Source organism: Cinclus cinclus, chromosome 1, assembly GCF_963662255.1.
Source record: "Cinclus cinclus chromosome 1, bCinCin1.1, whole genome shotgun sequence".
NCBI classification, from domain to species: Eukaryota; Metazoa; Chordata; class Aves; order Passeriformes; family Cinclidae; genus Cinclus; species Cinclus cinclus.
The window spans coordinates 20,992,206-21,016,021 of NC_085046.1; the positions used below are offsets into that span (position 1 = coordinate 20,992,206).

General features: G+C 38.8%; 1 protein-coding gene across 1 annotated transcript in view; it reads left to right on the forward strand.

Moving 5' to 3' along the window:
• Positions 1–12,878: 12,878 nt before the first annotated feature.
• The window catches only part of RUNDC3B (RUN domain containing 3B), a 49,162-nt gene continuing 38,224 nt past the window's right edge, over positions 12,879–23,816 (forward strand). Inside the window, exons 1-2 of the mRNA XM_062494687.1 lie at positions 12,879–12,982; positions 19,725–19,840. Coding sequence (XP_062350671.1) covers positions 12,879–12,982; positions 19,725–19,840 — 220 coding nt within the window. The remainder of the gene's footprint in view (positions 12,983–19,724; positions 19,841–23,816) is intronic.

Here is a 23,816-nt window from a genome sequence, read left to right on the forward strand (position 1 = left end):
GAAAAGAAAAACAGTCCTCAGTGTGGGTTCAGCTCTTTATGCAAAAAGAGGTGGTAACTGCAAAATATTCTTGGAAAATATGATAAAAACTTCCTGTAGTGGACACCAATGAAACTGCAGGAAGGAAATGGTAAAATTTGAGAAAAAGAGGCAAAGATTTGAGAAAATGGGATAGAATACATAAATTCCTCACTGGCTCATTTTTTCAAGTAAATAACAAACCATGAGGAATGAAAACTACAAAAAATAATGGGTCCCTCTCAGTGAAGCCCTCAGACATCATCTCTTCCTCTCAATAACAAAGACTAGGTAGACTCTGCTGTCTCCTGTTCTAATGGTAAAATTACAATATAACCAATGGAAATGGCCAGTAACAATATTAGTACTGGGTGGTCAAGGGAAGAACTTTAACTACCACTAGTGCCATGATGTTAATTGATACTGTAGTGTCAATAACCACTCTTCAACAAATATTTCTTCCAGCCACAGCCCAAGAAAGAGGGAAAATTATAAAACTTACTGCATTACATGCATGAAAGGATGTTCAAGCATCTGTATTAAGATCTCTGCCTGCAATTAAATAGCTGCCAAGTTCAGGAGCCTCCTTCTGTTCCTTCAGGAGTGGGAGGATCCCTTTTAGGAACACCAGGGAATTATTGGCACAGCCTTGTTGAAACAAAATGGATTAGCTGCAGATTTTGCTACGGATGTTTGTGAAATTGGGCCTGACCAGTGGGAGGTGAGGGTGGAGTGATTCCTGCAAGTCATTGATGCTTTGTTATTAAGAATCCGGAGGAAGAAAAACAGTGGATATTAGGTAACAGAATTTCCTCAAGTTTTGTGTGTCTTCAATTTAAAATGGGAAAAAATAGAAATTTTGTTTTAATGGCAGAGGAAAGACTCCGGTTCACCATCCACAAGTTTACTGGAAAGCAAGATCTTAGTACAGAGACCTATTATTTTAACATCCTTTTTGTCCAGGGTTAAAAGCAAAGGAAAAAAAGGTTAAAAGTGAGATTTTAACACTTTAATAACGCAGTCATCTCTCAGGTTGTTTATATGTCTGAAATTCGTGTAACACTAAGCAGAATATTTGATGGTTATTTTGTTACTGATTTAGCCAGAGCTTTCTTTGCAATTCCACTAACAGAGCAGAGTTGGTAACAGCAAACATTTAGCTGCGAGAGATAGCAATGTTTTATCCATGTTCCTCAAGACTTTCAGATCAAACATATCACATATGCATGAAATTACCGTGAGAATGTATTATGTCACACCATACATGAATGATATGTCAGTACATGGAAAAACTGAATGTTTGGGAATATGCTCAAGAAGTAGCCAGCATTACTCAAAACATAGGCTTCAAAATTAATAATGACAAAACTCAAGTACATCGGCTTCAAAGCTCATAATGCCTTAAGTGAAATATTCAGTAATAATTTTAGGTTTATTAGAAGAAGGAATGGTGATGCTGGCATCAGCAAAGAATAGAACTGATTATGAGAGCCCATGCATGTAAAAATTGTATTTGTTTCACTTTTGCAGCTGCTTACATTTCTGTGGAAATCACATTTGCAGAAATGAGTAAACCACTAATCAAATTAGTGAAGAAATCTCACAAAACAGAATGGAAAGAAAGAAAAAAACAAAAAACAAAAAAAGAAAAAAAAAAAACAAGTAAACCTGCACTAGTTCAAATTCTGGCATTTAGATGCACATTACTGTAAGCTGTTTCATGTTCGGCTGGCCACTACCTATCTACACAGTGTTGTTTCAAGAACACAGAAATAAAATGGTTTTGCTTTGAGATTCTTAGGATTTTTTGGGGAAAAGGAGATTTTGTATATTAAAAACAGATATAGCATTAATACAGGCAATTAGCTTTGGGAACACATCACTAGAGGCTGCTTTGCAGTAGTCCATATCACACATGCTCCACTAAAATACATATCACACATACTCCACTGAAGTACATAATCAGTGGAAAAGTACAAACTGGATATATATCAAACCTAGGCTAGCTGGATACACACTGGCTTTTATAAATAAGAGCTTTCTGTAGAATAAGGCAAGACCATATCACTAGTTCCATAGGGTTTTTAACCACCGGAAAGAACAGAAGTGTACTTTACCTGTTTATGTGTCTCTCACTTGATAAAAGCTCCTGATTGACTTCGTGCCACAGGTTATTCAGTGTGCTTCACAAATGGCTCCAGTTTTTATCAAAAGTATGGGAATTCTCTATTAGATATGCTGGGAAAAATAAAAAGAGCTGTCTGCCTTCACTCTGCACAAGCAACAGAGCCACAAGCTCTGCTAATGATGTTAAAAGAAAAACCCAAAGGAAATGATCTAGCTTCATACTTAGTTTCAGACCGGATACATAAAGCTTTAACTATTTGGCTACCAAAGTAGAATAAAAATTACCTACAAACACAGAATAGAAATCTGGTAGCCTCTCCATCAGGGAAAGGAAATCCTGAACATAGTTTAATAAAAGCAGAGAGGAAAATAAATGCCTGAATGCAAAAGCCTACCAAAAAGAAACATACAGAAGTAGCAATCTTGGAATAGTCAAGCACACACTCTTGTCAAGGTTGTGGTAGTCCCAGTAGGTTTGACATTGGAAGAAATAGAAGAAATGTCAAACCCAGCTGGCAAACAAACAAAAGAAAATCATACAAAGCAAGGTATAAAACGACAGACCAACTTTACAACATGGAAATGAGGAAATTGAGGGGCGATTACTGTAGAAGCTGGTAGACACATGAAGCATAGAGAGTGTAGTGTAGCCAGGTAAAAAGCACTTGTACACAATGAGCACTATGTACACTTTAAATAGACTAGTTTTAAGTGCATCAGCAATATCATGTAGGGGGTGCTTCAATGTTAAGGGAGTATTATTTTGGGCTAGTTGCCCAAACATGAAGACAGATGGGTACCTAACTGCTTTGTTTGTGCTGTGGTGAATACCCCCACTAGGAGAAAAATAAAATTAAAACATTAGAGAATTCATGAACCATTTTTGCCATGGTTTAATTCCAGATGGCAACTAAATGCCACACACAGCCACTTACTCTCTGCCCAGTGTGATAGGGAGCAGAACAGGATAAAGTAAAAATTGGTGGGTTAATGTAGGAAAAGTTTAATAACTGAAGCAAAATAAAATACAACAGTAACAACAATAATAGTAGCAATAATAATGAGAGAGAGAGGGAGATAAAACCCAGGAGAAATAAGTGACGCACAAGATATTTGCTCACCGCTCACTAAATGATGCTCAGCCTGTCCCTGAGCTGTGATCAGCTCCTCCCAGCCAACTCCCCCAGCCTACACGATGTTCTGTGACAAGAAATATTCCTTTGGCCATCTTGGGTCAGCTGTCCTGACTGTGCTCCCCCTGCCCCCAGCTTCTTGTGCAGCTCCTCACTGGCAGAACATGAGACACTAAGAAGTCCTTGACTTAGGGTAAGCACTACTTAGCAACAACCAAAACATCAGTGAGAAACATCAGAAGAAAATGAACCCTATCCTAGCCAAACCTAGGACAACACACTAGGATACAAACAGACTACACCAGAATTTGTGCAGTCCCACTTTAGTCCCACACACCAAGCAAATTGGGAGTAAGCGTGATTTCCTAATTCTAGATTCACTGACAAAGTGGGTTGAGGTAATTCAGTAAAGAAAGCTATAGCCAAGTGTACCACCATGCAGACATTCATAATTTTATTTTCCATATGCTTTCTAAACCAATTAATTTATCTGAGAAAAGGAACATACATTCCAGGGAAAATCATCAAGGAATTATGTGAAAGCGTGTGAAGAAAAGAAAGGCTCCATGTTGCTGTGAACTTCAAGGTAAACTGAACGGCCCAGTAGGACTATAAAAATAGCACTAAGCCAAAAGGTGAAAAATTACAGAAAGGTTTGGGATATTGCATCATCTTGTCATTGCAAGGACCTGTGAGCCACAGCTTTTCCCAGTTTCATGCGATTTAAAGCTATGCCTGGGAGAAAAGTCTGTCTAGTGTTTTTAACTTAAGAATGGCTACTGACCCTATCTAAACACATGGAAAGAGATTAATGTTGCTATAGCAACTCAGATGGGAAGGAATGCTCAATGCACGAGTAAACAAACAAGAATGAACCATTACTTTGCAGAATGGCAAGGAGGATGGAAAATAATGTGGCGTATTTTCCACACAAGTTTACAGTCTAAACTGTAAATGGGATGAACTAGCACCAATTATAAACAAAGCAGGACCTTATGTATATCAAGATAAACTCATAAATGGAAAATAGCCTGAATAGTTCCAGTTTAGATTTTAATTATGGTAAGGTAAATAAGCTAACAAAAGCAAGAATGCTATGTTATAAATGTTGCTATTAAAATTTAAGAGTACATAAGGGAAGTCTCACCACAATTATTGCCAGCAGAAAGGCTTTTAAAAGTAGCAGCATAAATTAATTATTAAGTTTGGTCTGAGTGAAGTTTGCCTGTTTTTATTTTTATTATTTTATTTTATATTAAGTTCAAAATTGTGAAGATTTGCTTGCATAACAAGGAAAGTAGCAAGCACCCTGGTCTTTATTGATAATAGACCTTACCTTACCTGTAGTGACAGTGACAGTACTCTTTTGTACCAAAGAAAATGAGAACATTAGACACGTCTCCACTATTTCAAAATTGTGGGAAACAAATGCAAGGGCTAAACAACAGCATCTATGTTCCACAATACCAAAAATAATCTTGTGATTTTTAACAAATGTCTCTGATTCTAAGGGAATGTGTTATGGGTGCTTGAAGCAGCATAAAAACTTAGCTTGCATACGTTATTTCTATTTACTTGGATAAAATCAAAGTAATCTACAACAATTGTAATGGAATGTTGACAGCCTCAGTAACTGAAATATGAGTGGAAAACACCAGAGACAGTTAAACTAAGAAAACCAGAAGTGAAGTAAACAAAGTGTGAAAACCAGAAGTAAAGTAGAAACCAAAATTAATAATAAAAAAAGGAGGTCAAATGTTTGTTTACTTCACAGTGTTTTGTTCTTGGTGTGGTTAACTTTTTAAACCAAAGATTCCAGTTGAGAGAAAATTCAAAATTTTATTTATACAGTTACTATGCAGTAGAAACAAATTAATTGCAGTGCATGTTACTGTGAACAAAGCATTTACTCAGACTTTTTTTAAGGCAGAAGAGATATACTGCTTTTATTAAAGAGTCATTGCAACACTGACGGAGAAAGGGATTTTGTGTGACTGAGTACAACAAACCAAGAATTTTTATGGATACTATTTTAGAGGGAGTAGAAATTGTGACTGGAATTTTCAACACTCTTATGTAGAAACTTTGACTTGTGAGTTATCAAAACAGGACCATATTATAAGCAACATTCAAACCCCTTGAAATAAAAACACATAAAAATAAATAATTGAATATTATTTACCTGAGATGCAACAATGACACAAGGGAATAAAAATATGAATGGAAGTAGCAAAAATAATAGTTTTAGAGATAAAAAGCCACTGGAAGTAGAAAGTGCTATCAACATTCTAAAACTATTAATATCAGTAGACTCTTTAAGCAGTAATCACCAACACACGTTATGGGACAATCAGAGTGTAGGATGGCTGAAGTGTCAACTATTGAAATGGAATAGAGATGTAATTTTAGGAGAAATGAAGGCCAAGATCCTATACTGAAGAAGGCATAGAGATGATTGTAGAACAGCACATGCACAACCCACATCGGTATTGCCTGAAGAGATGCATCAGTCACTGAGTAGAAGGTCAGGGGCATTACTGATGGGCTATTGACAGATTCAGAAAGGCATGTAAGAAACAGGGTTATAGTTAGAGTCCTGTCCCACAGAAATGCAGTCTGAAGAAGGTTCCACAATAGAAACAGAGTATTGCTCCTACAACAGCAGTAGCTACTTGAGTGTGGACTCACTAGTGGACTAGTTAATGATTCTAGGATCTATAATACCAGATACAGATATACGCAACTGTTTCTTTGTATTTCAGTAGAAATTGTCAGAAGATTGTGCTCTGTATAGAGAAATAAGTATGCAATGTTTCTCATCTATATAATTTTGGGTAAACATTTGCAGCGTTCACCTATACCAGCAAAATTCTAATACCCAGAATATCAGCACCCTGGGGCTAACTGGAATCTTTATAATAAAAACATTGAGGAATCACAGAAAACTGAGCAAGTAGCTAAAAAAAAAACATGAGTAAGCATCAAGCAGTGAAAGGACTTACTACTTCAGAGAATCAACAATCACTAAGATCAGGAAAGAATGAAGAAACTTGAATCTACTATGGTAATTTTAGAGGACAGTCAAGCACTGTTACAATAATCCAGTATTTTAGCCATAAATCTTTACTTGTGTGTTAACTAGATGTCTTTTTGTTACAGCTAGCAGTATATCTTGTAGTGTGTGACAGAAGATCTTGGGCTATCTGGAGCTATACAATTGCTAAAGACCTACATGGATTTTGCAAGAAAACCACAAGACAAAAGCAGAGTGGCAGTGCACTTTCTTGCTCTGAGGAAGTACCTAGCTTTGAGCCAGCAGAGTGTGAGACTGTGGGTTCAGAATCACAGAATCACAGAATGGTTGAGGCTGGAAAGTCATTTGGTCCAACCTCTCTGCTCTCACAGGGTCCTCTAGAGCTCATTACTCAGTATTGTATCCAGATGGTTTCTGAATAGGTGGTTTCCCTTCCAGGGAAGGAGACTTCACAACCATTCCAGGAAAGCTGTTCCAATGCTCAGTCACGATCACAGTAAAGAAGTTCTTCCTCACGTTTAAGGTGCAATTTCCTGTGCATTGGTTTCTCCCTGTTGCCTCTTGTCCTATTGCTTGGAACCACTCAGCAGAGCCTAGTCCATCCTCTTGACTCCCTCCCTTCAGATACTGACAGACATGGATGAGGTCCCCTCTCAGTTGTCTCTTCTCAAGGCTAAACAGACTTGGTTCCCCCAGCCTTTCCTTGTAAGCAAGATGCTCCTGTCCCTTAATCATCTTTGTTCTCCTCTGCTGGACCCACCCCAGGAGCTCCAGGTCTCCCTTGTACTGATGAGCCCAGAACTGGACACAGCACTCCAGGTAAGGCCTCACCAGAGCTGAGTAGAGGGGCAGGATCATCTCCCCAGACCTGTTGGCAATGCTCTTCCTAATGCACCCCTGGATACCATTGACCTGCAAGGTCACAGGGGCACTGCTGGCTCATGGACAGCTTGTTGTCCACCAGGACCCCCAGGTCCTTCTCCTCAGAGCTACCTCTCAGCAGGTCAGTTCCTGACAGTACTGGTGTGTGGGGTTATTCTTCCCCAGGTACAGGACCCTGCATTGGTCTTTGCTGAATTTCAAAAGGCTCTGCTCTGCCCATCCCTCCAGCCAGTCAAGGTCCCTCTGAAGGGCTGCACAGCACTCTGGGGCATTGGGCACTCCTCCCAGCTCTTGTGTCAGCAGTGAACCTGCTGAGGAGGCACCTGCCCCTTCATCCAAGTACCTGATGAACAAGTTAAATAATTCCAGTATTTAACCTTAGGGGACATCACTAGTGACAGTCCAACTAGACCCCGTGCCACTGCTCAAAAACCTCTGAGGCCTGCCATTCAGATAGTTCTCAATCTACCTCACCATCCACTCATCCAGCCCACTCTTCCTGAGCTTGCAAGGCATGGGGAATTGACAAGAAACTTGCCAAGGAAGATTTTTGAGTAAGTGTCCTAAGCAAAGTATAATAAGTATTTGCTTGCCTTGAACCCAGACAGAAGTACAATAAACCAGCAAACCCAGCAACAACAAACTAGCATTTTGTAACATGACTAATCATACAAATAATATGGAACCACAGCGGGGTGGAGACTTGGGGTATAGTTTCACAAAAGTGACACAGAAAAACATTTTCAAGTAATAAAATCTGAAAAATAAGAACTAAGTATCCAGAACAAGCAGGAAAGAGGCTTGGCAAAATCAGAACAAATTCTATCCTTAAAAAAAAAAAAAAATAAATATTGGTATCAGACAAGATCCTCAGCTTGTTTTTATTGAGAAGGGGTGTGGAACATTGAACATTAAAACTTCAAGGACAGCAGAAGAAGAATGGGTGGAAAAATCATCAACTTCATTCTACCCTTACTTAAGAGCTCTTAAGTCTGACCACCCCAACATTGGAGATTCAGACCCTTGAATAGACCTACAATTCAGACCCTACAATAGCAATCACCACAGCATCCATATATACATTGCAAAAAGGGATATCAAGGTTTGAACCGTACACCCATGAGGAAAAAGGATCTTAACATACATTTTTTATCTTCTATTACTAATCAAATGAGGCCATCAAGTGGCAATGTAAATATTTTAAGTCACAAATGAAAAGTGTAATAACTTTCAATAATGTAACTTTAGAATATGTAAAAAGAATAATCAAGAGAAATGAACACCGATCAAATTTTATGTAGCATGGCATAAAGCATTAATCTCATTTATCTCACAAGTAATCTCACAAGCATAGCTTTCAAAAGCTACAGTGTTTAAGTCATGTCTTCAAATATTGCTTTCTTACTCATTTCAGGCAAGCAACCTTAAACCAACTTGCAACAAGTTTTAATACTCAAAGATTGAAATTTACATCTTTCCAATCTGAAATCACAAACATGCTTCATATTTCAGTGTTTCATATTACTTTTCCTTGGCCAACTCTACTATGATGATATAATTTTGTAAAATTCAAGTTTTGTTCTCATGCTCCTTCTGTTCATGACTGTCACCCAAGTATGCTTGAAAAAGGCATATGGTACTCTGCTTTCCTCAATTCCTTTCACTCCTTCCACAGAACTAAGCATCAGCAGTGCGCCAAAAAAAGAAGGTGGGTGTAATTCCATCTTCTAACATGCCCTCAAACCTTTCTTTTAAAGGGTCCTGTACAGATCTTCTAAGACATAAGGATAAGCAATAATGCCAAAGTGCAAGATCTACAAATAATCTGAAGAATTGACCCATTCTGAGAATACTTGTAAGAAAGAGTAATTTGGAAAAGTGCAACTACAACTTTAAATTATGCCTATCATAATTCAGTACAAAGATGTCAGTAAATCAGATATTCTTAGATACCCAGATATGCTGCCAATTAAAAAAAAAAGGCCAGCAAAGCAAAAAATAAGCCCAAATTATTTCAAACCACAAAATTAAAAAGAACAAGCATGTGTGCCTCCTACATATATAGAGTCACAGAATTGTTAGGGTTGGAAAGGGCCTCTGGAGATCATCTTGTCCCAACCCCTGCCAAGACAGGGTCACCTGGAGACCAAGTGTCTCTTGGCGTCTCACCAGGAGACACAGGAACACGCCCAGGAGAGTTTTGAATGTCTCTGGAGAGGGACACTCCTTGACCTCCCTGGGCAGCCTGTGGCAGTGCTCTGTTGCTCTTAACATAGAGAAGGTTCTTATGTTAAGGTGAAACTTCTTGTGTTTTAGTTCATATACAAAGCTAGGCAGCTGACTGGAATCTATAAGATGCATTCCATACTATCAATATACTCAAAATTACCCTAAAGTGCAATAGTAAAATATATCACATTTCACACCAATTTGTGTTTTGCTCCTAACTGATGGAGTCCTATGTGATAGCTTGAGATCAACTTCATTTTCTCCAACTATAAATGACAATACAGTGCCAACTTGTGGATTAATCCTGGTCAGCAGTTAAGGCCCACACAGCCACTTATTATTCCCTTCTGCTCAGTGGGACGGGAGAGAGAGTTGTACTGGAAAAGGAACAAAAACTGTGGGCTGAGTTAAAGACAGTTTAGTAAGTGAAGCAAAGCAGTGTATGCAAGAAAAGCAAAATAAGGAATACACTTACTGCTTCCCATCAACAGGCAAATCTTTAGCTATTTCCCGGAAAGCAGGAAGAGTTACTTGAGAAGACAAATGATGTAACCCAAATGTCCCTGCTTCTTCTTTCTCTCCCTGAGTTTTTACCACTGGACACAATGCCACTGGACACAAAGCCATATGGTATGGAATAACCCTTTTATCTATTGGAATCAGTTGTCCTGGATGTGGTCCCTAACAGCCTCTTGCGCATCCCCAGTGCTTAAACATCTTTGCATCAAGAATTTTTCCCAGTATCTGCCCTTTGTTGCAGCTTCTGGCAATTGCCCCATATCTGTTTGCTCTGCACTCCTCAGGAAAGCCTCTTCCTCTATCCTCCCACTGCCTAATTGAAGACAGTAAGATTTTCCCTTAGTCTGTTTTTCTTACAGAGAGGCTTTAAAAATTAAAGACTTACCAGAGTAAATTTCCTGACAAACTTATTGAGCTTTCCAAAGCAGCTGATGATATTACAATTATTATTTTTTATTCTTTTGAAGTCTTCTAGAACCCTTTTACATTTTCTGCTTTGATAAGACAGTAGTGGAAGATAAACTATATTTGAAAGAAAACAACAATTTTTAAGGAAATACATTGACTTGAGGACTAAAACCTATTAATATTGAAACCTAAGGCTTGGTCCAGCAGATAAGTCTGATTTAATCTTAAATCTCTTTCAAGTATAAAAATAAAAATTTGAAGTTTCTGGGAAAAAGGTAGAAGAGAAGAATGAGAAGATACTTTTGTTTCTGATATATGTACAAAAGTTCTCCTTTTTTGTTGGATTATTCTCTTTGGTTTTTTGTTTTGTTTTTGTTAAATATTAGTAATTATCCAGTATGTTTATCATCAGTTCAAGAACAACAAACCTTGCAGCTGAAATTGCTCATCTGCAGAGATTAAATCTACTTCAGCCTTAGCCTGAATTTAATTGAGAGTTTACTCAATCTACACAAATTTCTTAACAGAAGCTACAGAAACAATGGGCGTTAAAAAAGCCTCTGAGAAGCAGAAAGAAACCCAAAGACAGGCTTTTAATTTCCGAGAGGCAACAAGTAACACATGCAACATTTCCCCTTGATAGTCTGAAAGAAAAAGTAAAGAACTCAATCTTGTACTAGTAGAGCCATTTCAAATTAATTTAAAAAGTATTATGTAGATGTAGAAAGGATATCCTCCTTCAGATTTACCTATGCCTCTATTTACTTATGATGTTTCTGGAGCAGGGAGGAAGAGAGGCATAAACAAAATTATGAACTACCTTATAGTTTATTTGAATGGTAATATGCTTGGGGAAAAAATCCACTCAAACAGAGAAGAAGCTTTACTTTAGAGAAGGCAGAACAGTTAACTGAGCATTTCATATCAAGTTCAATGAAGATAAAGATTAGGTCAAATTTAGTCAGTTACATGTTGAGTGAAGTAAGGATACACCATATCAAGTAATATATGATAATCTTGGAAGTTTTGGTAAGTGATAATACTTGAATCAATTTATGAGATGTCTTCTGATGAAAGAAGTTTATATGCTACTACATTTGAAAAAAAAAAAAGCCATCTAAATGGTAATCCATTTTCACACTTCTTATGTCAACATAATTCCTCTTCATGTAACACAACTGTGCTGGACAGTGTTCTTGTTTGACAGAAACTGTCAGAAATAGCTTCATATCTACAAGGGATATTCTCCAAAGAAACCATAATCCAGTGGGGATTTGCATGTCAGTGAACAGAAATTTTTATGTTTCATTAATAGCAATGAGGAGGGAATTTAACAGACACATTTGGGAGTATTATGTATGTAACTCAACAGAATGAAGAGTTGTGCCAAAATTTACTTCCCCATTCAACCTTATTGCAAATAAATAAAGTTTGTAAACCAAACAAAATTATTTTCTTAGGCTGAAAGGGAACTTCCTCCCATAAAGGAAGCAAATCAAATTAATCCATAGTTTCACACCTCCCCAGTTACACAGCCAAATCTACACCTTCACAGCCACAAACCACAATTAGTTTACTGCTAGGCTTTCTTCTGAAGTGTTTTATCTTCCTGTCTTCCAGTGACATGAACTTCATGCAGTTCTGCGTCTTGATGCCAAGGCAAAATTCTATAGCCAGAGCTCTTCCAAGCAGTAGTTCAGAGCTGGGCCAGCTGTGGTTTGATGGCTAAGTGGAATCCCACTTCATTCTCATATTCCCACAAGCATGGCCTGCACAGCTTAAATATTTCATAAAGCATTGTCCAGCACTGCAACAGACTGTCCAGGGAGGTGATGGAGTCTTGTCCTGGAGGAGCTCAAGAACCGATGTGGCACTTAGTGGCATCTAGTTGACATGGCGGCGTTCAAAGGTTGGACTCGATGGTCTCAGGGGTCTTTCCCAACCTTAATGATTCTGTGATTCTATTACTCTGATTACCAGGTAAGTTCTCACATTCTAGACGCCAACGCGCTAAGAAGGGAAAAGAACTGATAGCAATTAGAGGAAGACCAAAATTTTACAGAACCTTGGAGACCTCCGACCCCGCTTCCGCCGGGGGCGCGCGCCCGGGGAGCGCCCCCCGCCCCTCGGGAGCGCCGCCAGGCGGCGCCGGTGCCGCGCCTCCCCGCGCGCTGATTGGCTGGCGGAGCCGGAGCCGCGCCCCCCCCGGGCGCTGATTGGCTGGCGGAGCCGGCGCTCTGCGGAGCTGCGGCCGCCCGGCTGCCCGGAGCGAGGGGGTTGGGGGGGGGGGGGGCCGAGCCGCCCCCGGCGCGGGGACCCCGCGCATCCCCACCCGACCCGCCGCGGCCTCGGGCGCTGCGGGACCGGGCAGCGGGAGGAGGGGCGGGGTAAGCACGGGAGTCTCCTCATCCGCTTCCTTCTCGTCCGCGTGCGGCGGCGGCGGCGGACGCAGCATCCTGGAGAGCGGGAGGCCGGGAACAAAGGCTCCGCGCCAGCCCCGGCGGCTGCACCTGCCCTGCCCAGCGGAGATGGCGTCCCTCGGCTTAGGGGGGCTCAACGTCTCCGCCCGGAGGAAGAGCGTCCCGTCCCGCAACGCCGCGGTGGAGAGGCGGAACTTGATCACGGTGTGCAGGTGAGCCCCGGGCCGGGGCCCTTCCCCGCCCGAGGGGACCGTCCCCCGGCTGCCGCCGCAGCCCGCGGGGCCCGTCCCGTCCCGTCCCGTCCCGCTCCGCACAGGTGGGTCCGGGCGGGAGCGCGGGCGGCGGCCCCGTCCGGGGGAGGGAGGCCGATGCCGGCCCCCGCAGGGGTAGGGCAGCATCCTCCATCCATCCTGACTCAGCTCCTGCCGGAGCGTTCGCGGCAGGGTGTGCGGGCGAGGGGCAGGTGCTCACCGGGCAGTGCCGCTGCTGCTGGGCGTCGAATGGCCTCTTTTGAGGCGGGGGACGACGAGGTTTGTTCTCGGCACCATGCTTGCATTCTTGGGCGAAAGGCGGTGCGGGAGCAAGGCAGGGTAGGGTGAGAGCGCTCGGCAGCGCCGGACTCGTGCGGGCGTAGCTGGTGCAGCTGCCCTTCAGTCTGACGGGTCGGGCTCGGAGTGAATGGGTGAGGTCAGAGTTATTGGGATGTGTCCGGGGGAAGAGGCTCGATCGCCGCGGAGGCCGCTGACCGTGCGAGCGCGCCGGTGCCGCAGGAGCATCCCGGAGAGGCTGCGCTCCGGGATATTTTTATCTACGAAATCTAGATCAGGAGATCTGCAGTACTGGAGCTACTGTATCGAAATTCCTTCCTTCCTTCCTTTTTTTTTTTAAAAAAAGCATCTTAGTGCTGAGCTTATGCAAGCTTTTTAATAGTTCCTGTGACGTTCCATTTCAGCGTTTCCACTGCCGTCACTGTGGAATTCATGCAGCATTTCCAGGTGTGCAGCAGTGACCTGTAATGTCACGGCAAACTTTTAAATACGTGTATATGCTGGTAGCAATGGCTTCATTCTTCGTTTGTTTCAATTGCTTCATTTTGAAGTTATTAGAGTAATTTGAATATTATCTGGGAAAGGTCTTCCACAGATTCATGAGGGTTATAATATAATTTTATTTCTCGCAAATCTTACTAAAGTGCCAGAACAACTATTAGATAATTTTGTACCATGATCACTTAATGCTGCAGCAGGATTCTTAAGAACCATGGAACCTCATCTTTTCCACTCTCTTTTTTTTCTTTTCTTTTAGGGTATGCTGTTAGCAGGTTTTACAAAGTGTGACTGTATCATTCATCTCATGAATTTGCTTCAGTGTTCCTTCAAGCCATACTGTCTATGTTTGAGTAGCATCAGTACTATTCTTTTTCTGGGCTTGTCTCTTTGGGCTTATCTGTGCCCCTACCCGTGGAAAAGATATGCAACAAAAAAAAAAAAATTAAAAATATTTTTCATCAAACCTGCTGAAGCAGCTTAAATAATAGAAATAGAAGTTTTCAGTTTCACTGTTGTTACAGAGATGCATGCTCATGAAAACACCGGTTTTATCAAGTAATGACACAACTGGCCAGGGTATAAACAGTTCTTTTTAAAGGAATATATTGTATTTTACAGAACTTGTTATATTTCTCTGCCTCCTCCTTGAGAAGAACTTGTCTGTACTCCATGCTGTTACATTGTTTTTTGGCTTATTTGATGTCCTTGTCCTGAAGATGAAATGATGATGTAATGTATTTAAAAATGCTTAGAAATCTGAGAGAATTCAGTTAAATACATATAAAACAAAGAGCTACTTCAGAAACTGCTTGAGATTGGTGTATTTTTATTATTTTCATTAAAGCCAATCTTTATCTTCACAAGACCTGAAGTTCTTAGTTTGTAAATACACATTAAAATTTGGAGAGAATATTGGAAAGAAAGAGGAAAAAATTTGGAAAGAGAGAGCAAAAATTATATGCTTTATTATGATATATGAACATTTATTTTTTTTTTTGCCAGTGTAAGAGTAAATGTCTAAAATATTTCTGTGCTTTACTGTAGTTACTACATATTTTCTATTATAAAAAAGTGTTACTTCTTAGGAATAGCCAAGTTAGTATTGAAAAGAGTAAAATAATAATCCTTTCCAATCAGAACTCTATGAAAATGAGAATTTTTTCTGGTAAAAAATAGCTCCAGTCAATTGATTCAATTGAATTTGGATGGTATGACTTGCTCCCCAGTGAAGGGGAAAGATCACAAGGAAGATACTGTTCTTGTGTGTCTCTGGTAATTTAATGATATTTTTTTTGTCAGAGCTTCAATTTAGCATATTTTTACTTAATAGTTATACGAGACTTTAGGGTTTCCATCTTTTCTTACAGTGATGATATCTAACTCTTCGTGATGATGTGGTTATTTTCTTATATTTACAGTTTTGGAAGGAATGGGTTTTTTTCCACTGAAGTGTTGAGTGTCACTGTAACCATGGAAAGTGACAGAGATACTTAAGTACCATAAACCAATTGCATGTGAAAATGCATGGCTGTGGTTTTGTAACTGCACAGCCATAATTTAAATTGGATCAATTCTCAGGAACTTTTTTTTTGTTTGAGTACGTAATGCACATTCTAAGCTTTATCTCTTCTTACCTGTTTTCCCTTAAGTTTGATTCCTTGCCTTTTTCAGTAAGTGGCTCTGAGATTTTTTTTTTTTTTACTAGTTACAGATTGTTCAGCTTGTTTTAATCTAGTCTTTGATAGGATTCGTAGATCAAAGATCCACATAGATACAGAACAACTGAGACAGGCCTCAGAAGTGACATTTGCAGCTTAAATGCAGAATGTTAGCACAGAATTGAACAACTATTATGAAATATGTTTTTAAAACAGAGGTTTTGCTGATAAAGGTAAGACCTGTTGCAGAGACATTGACCCTTAGCTGAACTGTCTGGTTTCATCACCAACACATGTTTAGCATAAGGCATATTGTTTCATAATTTTAGAGATTATTCTATAGTAATAGTTTGAATTCTTTAAAATAGTATATTAATGACACTTTCCAAATGGCAAACTAAATAATCATGACAAAATCCTTTCCTTAAAAGGAGATGCAGAATCTGACCAGAAGGAAAAGGGACAGATTCATACAGCAGTCTAATTTCCTGCTTTTTTGCTTTTTGGTTAGAGGCTTGTTGCTGGTTTGGAAACCAGCCTATAGATGTGGGATGTATCCATGGAAGGTTTGGCTTTGGAGTTCTTCAAGAAACTTGGGAGACCTTACAAAACAGTGGAAGAACCTACCCTAAAAAGATTGGTTGAAGTCTTTATTATTCAAGAATGTCTCCATCTTAACATAATTCAGAAGGTCTTTTTAAGGCCAGAAAATGCTACTGTTTCTTCTTTTTGGCTCAAGGAAGAGTAGATTCATGACAGAGAAAAATATGTAATAATCCAAAAAACATCAGCATTCATGAAGGTCATTTAGAAGCACTGATATTGGAATCTCTGCAATAGCAATTACTGTATTAAATAAAACAAACCCAACAAAAGTCAGGGAATAAAAGTTGTTGCAGTAACACAGTGGGAAATGTTGGATAAAAGACATTTTAAACAAAAGTCCTGAAGCAACAGATATTATAGCAGCAGAAGCTACATTACTCATCTGCTCTTACAGTCCACTTAGAAATTAATCTCTGATGTGTAAGCAGACTGTTGCTCTGGAGTACAGTGCTGCTGTTGCAGCCCAGTGGAGAAAAGATGGAGTGAGGTGGTGCTTGGGTTCTTTTCCTAGGTAGCAAGTGACACGATGAGAGAAAAAAGCCTCAAGTTGTACCAGGAAGGTTTACATTGGGTATTCAGAGAAATTTATTCACGGAGGGGCTGGTCAGGCGTTGGAACAGAATGCCCAGGGAAGCGGTAGGATGACCGTTCCCAGAAGTGTTCCCAAAAAATGTGGGTGTGGCACTTGGGAGACATGGTTTAGTGGTGGACTTGGCACTGTTAGCAGTTGGACTCCATAATCATAAAGATCTTTTCCAACCTTAGAGACTCTGTGAAGATGGGAGTAATACAGGGAACCAAGGAAACAGCTCCAGATCTAGCTGTTTGGCCATTTTTTCTTCATAGCTCTTGTGTATTTTAGACCTGACCTTTTGTTTCTTGACTTTCAGTCTACATGTGGCTCCACATAGCTGTGAAAGAACGTGGACTTTCTGGTCTGGGGACCATACACTGGAAACAACTTCAGTGTCTGAGAAGTGCTTACTCAGTGCTTACAGTGTAACCTTTTTCAAAGGCATAACTTCTATACACCCTCAATCCTTTTTCCAATATACATGGCAAACATGGTGAAGTGTGAATATCTAATATGCAAAATGTTAACTCTTGACTTTTAACTTGCACTTAAATATATGGTTTTTTCTCCAAATACTACAAAGAGGTAAAAAAAGATAACACGCATTTGCCTAAGAGGTTTTTTTAAAAATCTCAAAAAAAAAAATTTTTTTAGTTAATCAAATTTTGCTTGGTAGTGCTGTAATCTTCGTGGTCTATGGAAGTACATACTCGTGCTCCTTGTGAGTTCTCCTAAAAGCAAATTTAACCAAACTTGACTGTAAAGGTTTAGGTTTTTGGTGAAAGGGTAGAGTAGATAGATGAAAATTAATATTTCTTATGTAATATGAGCACTTAAAAAGAACACCATTTTGATGATGACCTCTTAGATTGTCTTTTATAATCAGACCCATTGTATATAAAAATTCTTGTTTCCTTAAATACTAGATTTTTTTTTCCCTTTAGTTGAGTTGCAGAATGCTTTAAAATTAAAAAAAAGCTTATCTCTGATTTTTAGAGGTGTTTGTGAAATTGTTCTTAAGTGTTTCTTCTTGAATATATCTCCATTTCTGAATAGATATTCCATATAAAATTAATTAGTAAGCTTTCAAGTGTGACATTGAATACAGGAAAAATAGACATAACTTTATATTGTACTTTACTTGATTTTGCAGGTTATGGATGATCATATCTCTGAGTTTTAAGATGATATTCCTATATCCAGGGCAGTACATCACACTGCTAACTCACTGTCTATCTTGTGTATAGATCTGTGAGTGATGTACTGCTCTGTATCTTTTTCAGACCTGTGTGGTGTGGGAGGACTCATCTTGTTACAGTTAGTATTAGCTTAGTCATGGTATTGCTATAGGCATTTGTGTTTCAGAATGAAGGTTGTTTTTTTTAATAAAAAGTTTCTCAGCTCTGATACAGCTTTGAGGAAGCAATAAGTTCTGCCATTAGAGGAGTCAATAGCAGTTAACTGGTAGGCATGCATGTCTCTCACTTACTCAAAATTGGTCAAAAATGTGGAGGAGTTCAAAACTGAGTCATAATTTGGCACTGCAGGAGAAGCTTCCTCCTCCACCCTAATTCACTCCTAATTCCTGTTCTGTTAAAAACACTAAAACAATAGAAGCCTGTAGGAAAGGTAAAATAGTGAGTCTTTATTCAGAAGCTTACTGAGTAAAACATAATTGAGTGGAAACTCTTGTGGCAATTCAGTTTGAGCATATTGGTTTTGTGCATCAGAGGGCTGTGCAGACTCCACTAAGGAGGGAGTTACTTCAGTAGTAGGGAGCATTTCAAAATAGTGGTAAGGAGCTTCATTCCTGCCCATGCCTATAATGCTGTGCTGCTTCTGCAGCTGTGCCATAGAAGTGCTTGTGTTGAGATGCTGTGAAGGATATTTTTTTATGAATATATCCATATTTAAGAGGCACTTCTCCCCTTCTTTCCAGTACTGAAAATCTAGAACAGTTCACAGTGAGTGCCATAAAAAGTAGAAAAACTGAGGAAGCCAGTGCTTGCTCAAGTGCAGGATCTGGGAGGACCAGGCAGAGTGAGAACATCCTGAGTTGGTACTGTTGACATTTGGGTGTTGTGAAAATTATCTCCTCGGGCTGTAGTATGGCTCTATTAATACAAATAAGATCATTGCAAAAAAAAAAACAAACCATAGTAAATGCTTCAGATTTAATACTTCTGAGTTTGAAAACATGTGAAATTTGTCTTGAAAACTGGAAGAATAAGTTGCTGAAAGGAAAATAAAAATTGATGATGACTAAAATTGCAGGCAAAAGAAAAATAATTTCTTGTCACATTTGTTAAGGTTGTGACTATCCTCTGAATAAAAGATTGTATAAATATAGGTGTAGCTAAACACAGCAAATTGGTCAGTTGACTAGTTACATCTGGTCTGCTTTTTGCAGTGACTTGATTCAGCCTTTCCAATTTTAAGAGTTAGATCATTTAAATTGAAAGCTTTTCTAGCATATAATGAAGTAATGTGGTGCTGAATAAGGATTACCACCATTCACAGGGAAATCAGCCTAAGTGAATGCAGAGTTAACAATGCATAAAAAATCATTGTTTTATAATATGTCTAGATTGTTTTTTACATTAGGATGAAATTAGAGTGTTCTCATAATAGGATAAAGTTTATGTTTCTGATTATCGGACATGGATTTTGGAAATAAAAGGAGCACTGACAAAATGTGAAGCAAAAAATGGTTATGTTTAGGATTACAAAGAGAAACTGATGTTGGATGCTTTTGAGTGCTTGTTTTTCTGCAACTTCATTAAAATAGTTCAGAGAAGGGAAAGTAATTAGCTCATTTCTATGAGGGAAGGGTGGGGATTTTTGTTTTCTTTCTGGTTTTGAGGCTTTATGCCGAAGACCAACAGTGACAATTGCACTTCCACACTATATCTGAATGTTTTGTGTGCTCCTTTTGCTCTGACTGAACTTGAGATCATCAAGGTGGATTCTGGTTCCATGCTCTTTTGGTTTATACAAACTGCTGCTCTGCTATAGAGTACCACTAATTATTAATATAATTTATGATTGTCCTGTATTTTTGCTCTAGGTTTTCAGTCAAGACTCTGATTGACCGTTCCTGTTTTGAAACTATTGATGATACTTCCCCTGAATTTAATAATTTTGCAGCCATTCTGGAACAGATTCTAAGTCATCGACTGAAAGGTATGCTAATTACCTTCCTTACTGGTCATGATTTTGCCGTGAGAATTTGTTTGTACAAAAGCAATGTGTATCTGTGCAAACTCCTTGATGCTCAATGGAAGCATTGGTTTTCTTTGAGTGTCTGTCCTATTGCTGTTACCTTCCTGATTTTCTTCATTACTGTGGAGAAGTGAAAGCAACTATTCCTGTGGAACATGTTTGCAGTGATCTTGCTGGAAGCCTTTTGGGCTGGTAATTAAGCAAGTGAATGTTGCCGTGGTGCTGAGCTGTGTCTGCTTTTCTGCTTTATGATAAGACTGTGTCCTAGGAGTCTAAAAGACAGTTATGTTATCTGCTTCAATAGGAGCTACAGAGTGTATCTGGTGCTGCCCCCATTTCTTTTTCCTATCCTTGCTTTTGTTGCCTTCTTTTCCAGATACTGTTTTTAGGTACTTTCATTCTATTGCCCCACCCCTTTAGTAAAGCTGGTTTTTTTCTGCTGGAATGTCCTGGATTAGATTGCTTTTGAGAAAGGTCAGTTGTTGATTCTCTTCTTGTATCAAGTCAGATGTTCTAATTCCAGATAATGTTTGCTTGCATTTTCCAGTTGTTCTAGAGGAAGCTACTTTGCTCAAAGAACAGACTGTACTTTAGCAGTAGCAGTCATTAGAAGAGGATCTTGGAAGTGTCTTCTCATTTCTCAGTTCTGTGTACAGTTTCTGAAATGATTTGAGGATTATGAAGAACATCATAATCATCTAAATATAGATGTGTAATATGACAATCTACTCATTTTCATACTTTTTAATATTCATAACCAAGCTTTGTGAACAATACTGTGTGTAGGCTGACATTTGAATAGCACAATTACTACCTGCTGTGGTTCTGTCAGAGAAGGAAAAAAATGGTGCACAGTATGGTAGAAACATGGTGTTTGTCACATTGTGACAAAGATTTTTGGAGTGATTATGGGTACTTAGCAGCTTGACTCTGCAGGGAAATTGCTCTCTCTTCTCCTCCTCCAGCATCAGTAATATTTCTGCAAAAGTCATTGTAAATTTTATTTTTTTTCATCAACATTATTTTGCTTCAGTCTTTTATTCAGGACAGGCAGTACAGAGAAGAAGCCTTGACAGGTTGGCAAATGGAATTTGCAAGTAAAAAAATCATTTCAAGTAAGAAATTAAGAAATTCAAATAGCTAAATTTTTGTTTCAGTCTTCCCTTTGTAATTGCTAGTATGGTTTTCGAAGTTTACAGAGTTAAAATTACAGATAAAGGTGGGAACTTGTGGATTGTATTGCAAACAGAGAATGTTTTGGTAATAACCTAGTTGGATGGTTGTAATTTTAAAAGATTTTTAAATAATAAAATAGAAATAGAGGTAAGAAATGTACCATCATACTTCAAATTTTAAGCAGGTATGTATTCTACAACTCAGGGCTTGAAGGAAATTGTATTTTATTGCTGGAATTGACTAATTTATTCTGAATGCATACTTTGTGTCTGTAGGAATAGACTAAAAGCAGACTGGTGAGTGCAGTGGGCTGTATAAAATGTTTTGAAACTGGGAGAATGTCTTTGATCTGTTTGTCTATGGTAAGATAAATAGCTTCATTGTATCAGAGTTGTCAGGATAATCTCCTGGCAGTGTAGTCAAATGGAAATGATCCAGATTTGAGAGTTTAAATATATAGAATTTTACTTTCTTAAGGCCATGGCAAACAACAATTCTTAATCTTTAGCTTCCTTTAGAAGTGCTGGGTGTGGAAGGAAGACTAAAAAAAACCCCAAAACTTATTTTGTGTTATAAAGCATGAAGTTTACTTTTACTAGAAAACTTTTATTGGTAGCTCTTCTAACATTAAATTTAATGTATTTATAAGGGGCAAAGAATATGCTTGATGGAATACAGTGACTGTTTCTGTTTATTGGTTTCATGCTTAATTAGGATCCAGGCAAGAAAAAAAAAAACCCAAATCCAAAATGCCAAGGAAGAAGGATGGTTATTTAAAGGGAAAAAGAGTTCAGCTACAGGGATTAGAATTTTACACTTTTTCTAAAGCCATTGCAATTAAAAATTCTGTAGTAGTTGTCGAGGCATTACCTTCCTAGGTGTTCTGGAAAAATGGTTGTTGTAGAAACACGAGAACCATGTAAAAGGGATTTTTAGTAGAGGTACCTGATCTGATGTTCCTGGTAGCAAAAGGGTCATGAAATAGCATTTTTTATTTAAACACCATGAGTGGTTTTGTTGATTTGTTTTTCTACATTCACTCTTATTGAATTAATTACATTTTGGAAAATTTTTAGAATGTCAACCAGTCCGACCTCTTGCTCGAAGTAGGGCTGTTTTAGATTACTGATTAATTGTCCAGTTGTAATGTAAATCTCCATGATGTTTCTTAAGCTCAGTGCAGTTTGCTACAGATTTTTATTCCCCCCACTACTACCCAACTTGGATTTTGTGCTTACCTTTTCTGGCTGTGGTCTTCATGGGGACCTGTAGTGAGCCAGACCAAGAAGTCAAACAGGCAGAAAACTGATGACTTTCCCCATGAATACACTTTTTTAGCCCAATTGCTCATATTCTTAAGAGTGTTTTACAAATGGGTACTTGCTTAGTAGTAAAATGAGATTGGCAGAAACAAACCAGCTCACACAACAGAGGTCTGTAAATGCTGCTTGGTTATGTGTATCTGTTCATGTGATACAGAAGACTTGGTACATGTGGCACCAAAATAGTTCCAAAAAAGGTAACATAATTTGCTATGGCACTACCTTATAGCTACCAGTACTGCCAGTAAGTATCAGCCAGGAATAGGCAGCTGTTGATAGCAAAAGCAATCTGAATGTAAGGATGAGAGAGTTTGAACAAGCTGTATTAACTGTTTCTTAAGGAACTGCCTGTTGCTCTACAAAGTGGAGAGCTGTTTCCCTGTACTGTGTAACACTACATGTAGGTACACAATACTACACTACACCAGGTATGCCTGGTACTTCCTACAGGTGCTGGATGTATTGAGAAAGTGAAGTAGACCAAAGATTGTAATGAGGAGGATGTAAGGCATGTGTCTTTCCTGTCATTGAAATAAACTGTGCAGCATCCCTGCTGGCAAGATTTAATACTACTGGACAGAGCAGTTGAAAGTCTTGAAAAGGGAGGAGAGAGGAAGTAACCAAAAAAAAAAAAAAAAAGATGAGTGACTAATTAGTCTTTTATTTCTTCTTAGGAATAAGCTTTGCATGGTTTTACGGTACAGCAGAAATTAAGTGTTGTTCTGGGGAGAAACAGGGACAATGTATTTGAAGATCCATATAAGACCTATAGTCCTGAAGGGGATTTTACAAATTTGTGTACAAATGTATGTGTGTTTGATAATCTTTAAAGCAAGCTAAATTATTTCAGGAGCCATTTTTTTATCATATAGTTGTTTGGAATTTTTTCCATTCTTGCCCATTCTGTACTGGGGAGATGAAGCAGCATCTTGTAGTTATCTCTGTGGTTTCTTGTGTTCATTTCTGGCCACAGATTTTTCAGGTATATTCCCTGTAAGAGTCTTTTTTTATCAGATCAGCTAAGTATATATGTCTAGTGGAGAAATAGTAGGACATTAAAAGTGTTCAGCAACAGTACTTGGGATTTGATCTCAGATATATCCAAGCTGATTTAAAACCTGAAGTAATTTCAAAGTGATGTGTATTTTGTCTTTTCTATATAACTAGGTTGTATTATTTTCTGTCTTTTCCTGTCACTTTAAGTTAGTGTTAAGTGAGTTAGTACTGAAAAACATGAATAACTATTGTAGATTTCTATGGCCATCATCTCAAACATAAAACTGGAAATTGGTCTTCTGGATGCATTTGTTGACTTACTGTGTTTTCAGTGTCATATTCTTTGTGTAGCAAAAGTATTTGCTGTCCAAATTGCTAGCCAGTATGTATGTTTAGAAATAGTGTCAGATGTCAGTGTGTAAATGTTTCTAGTGCATCTTGGT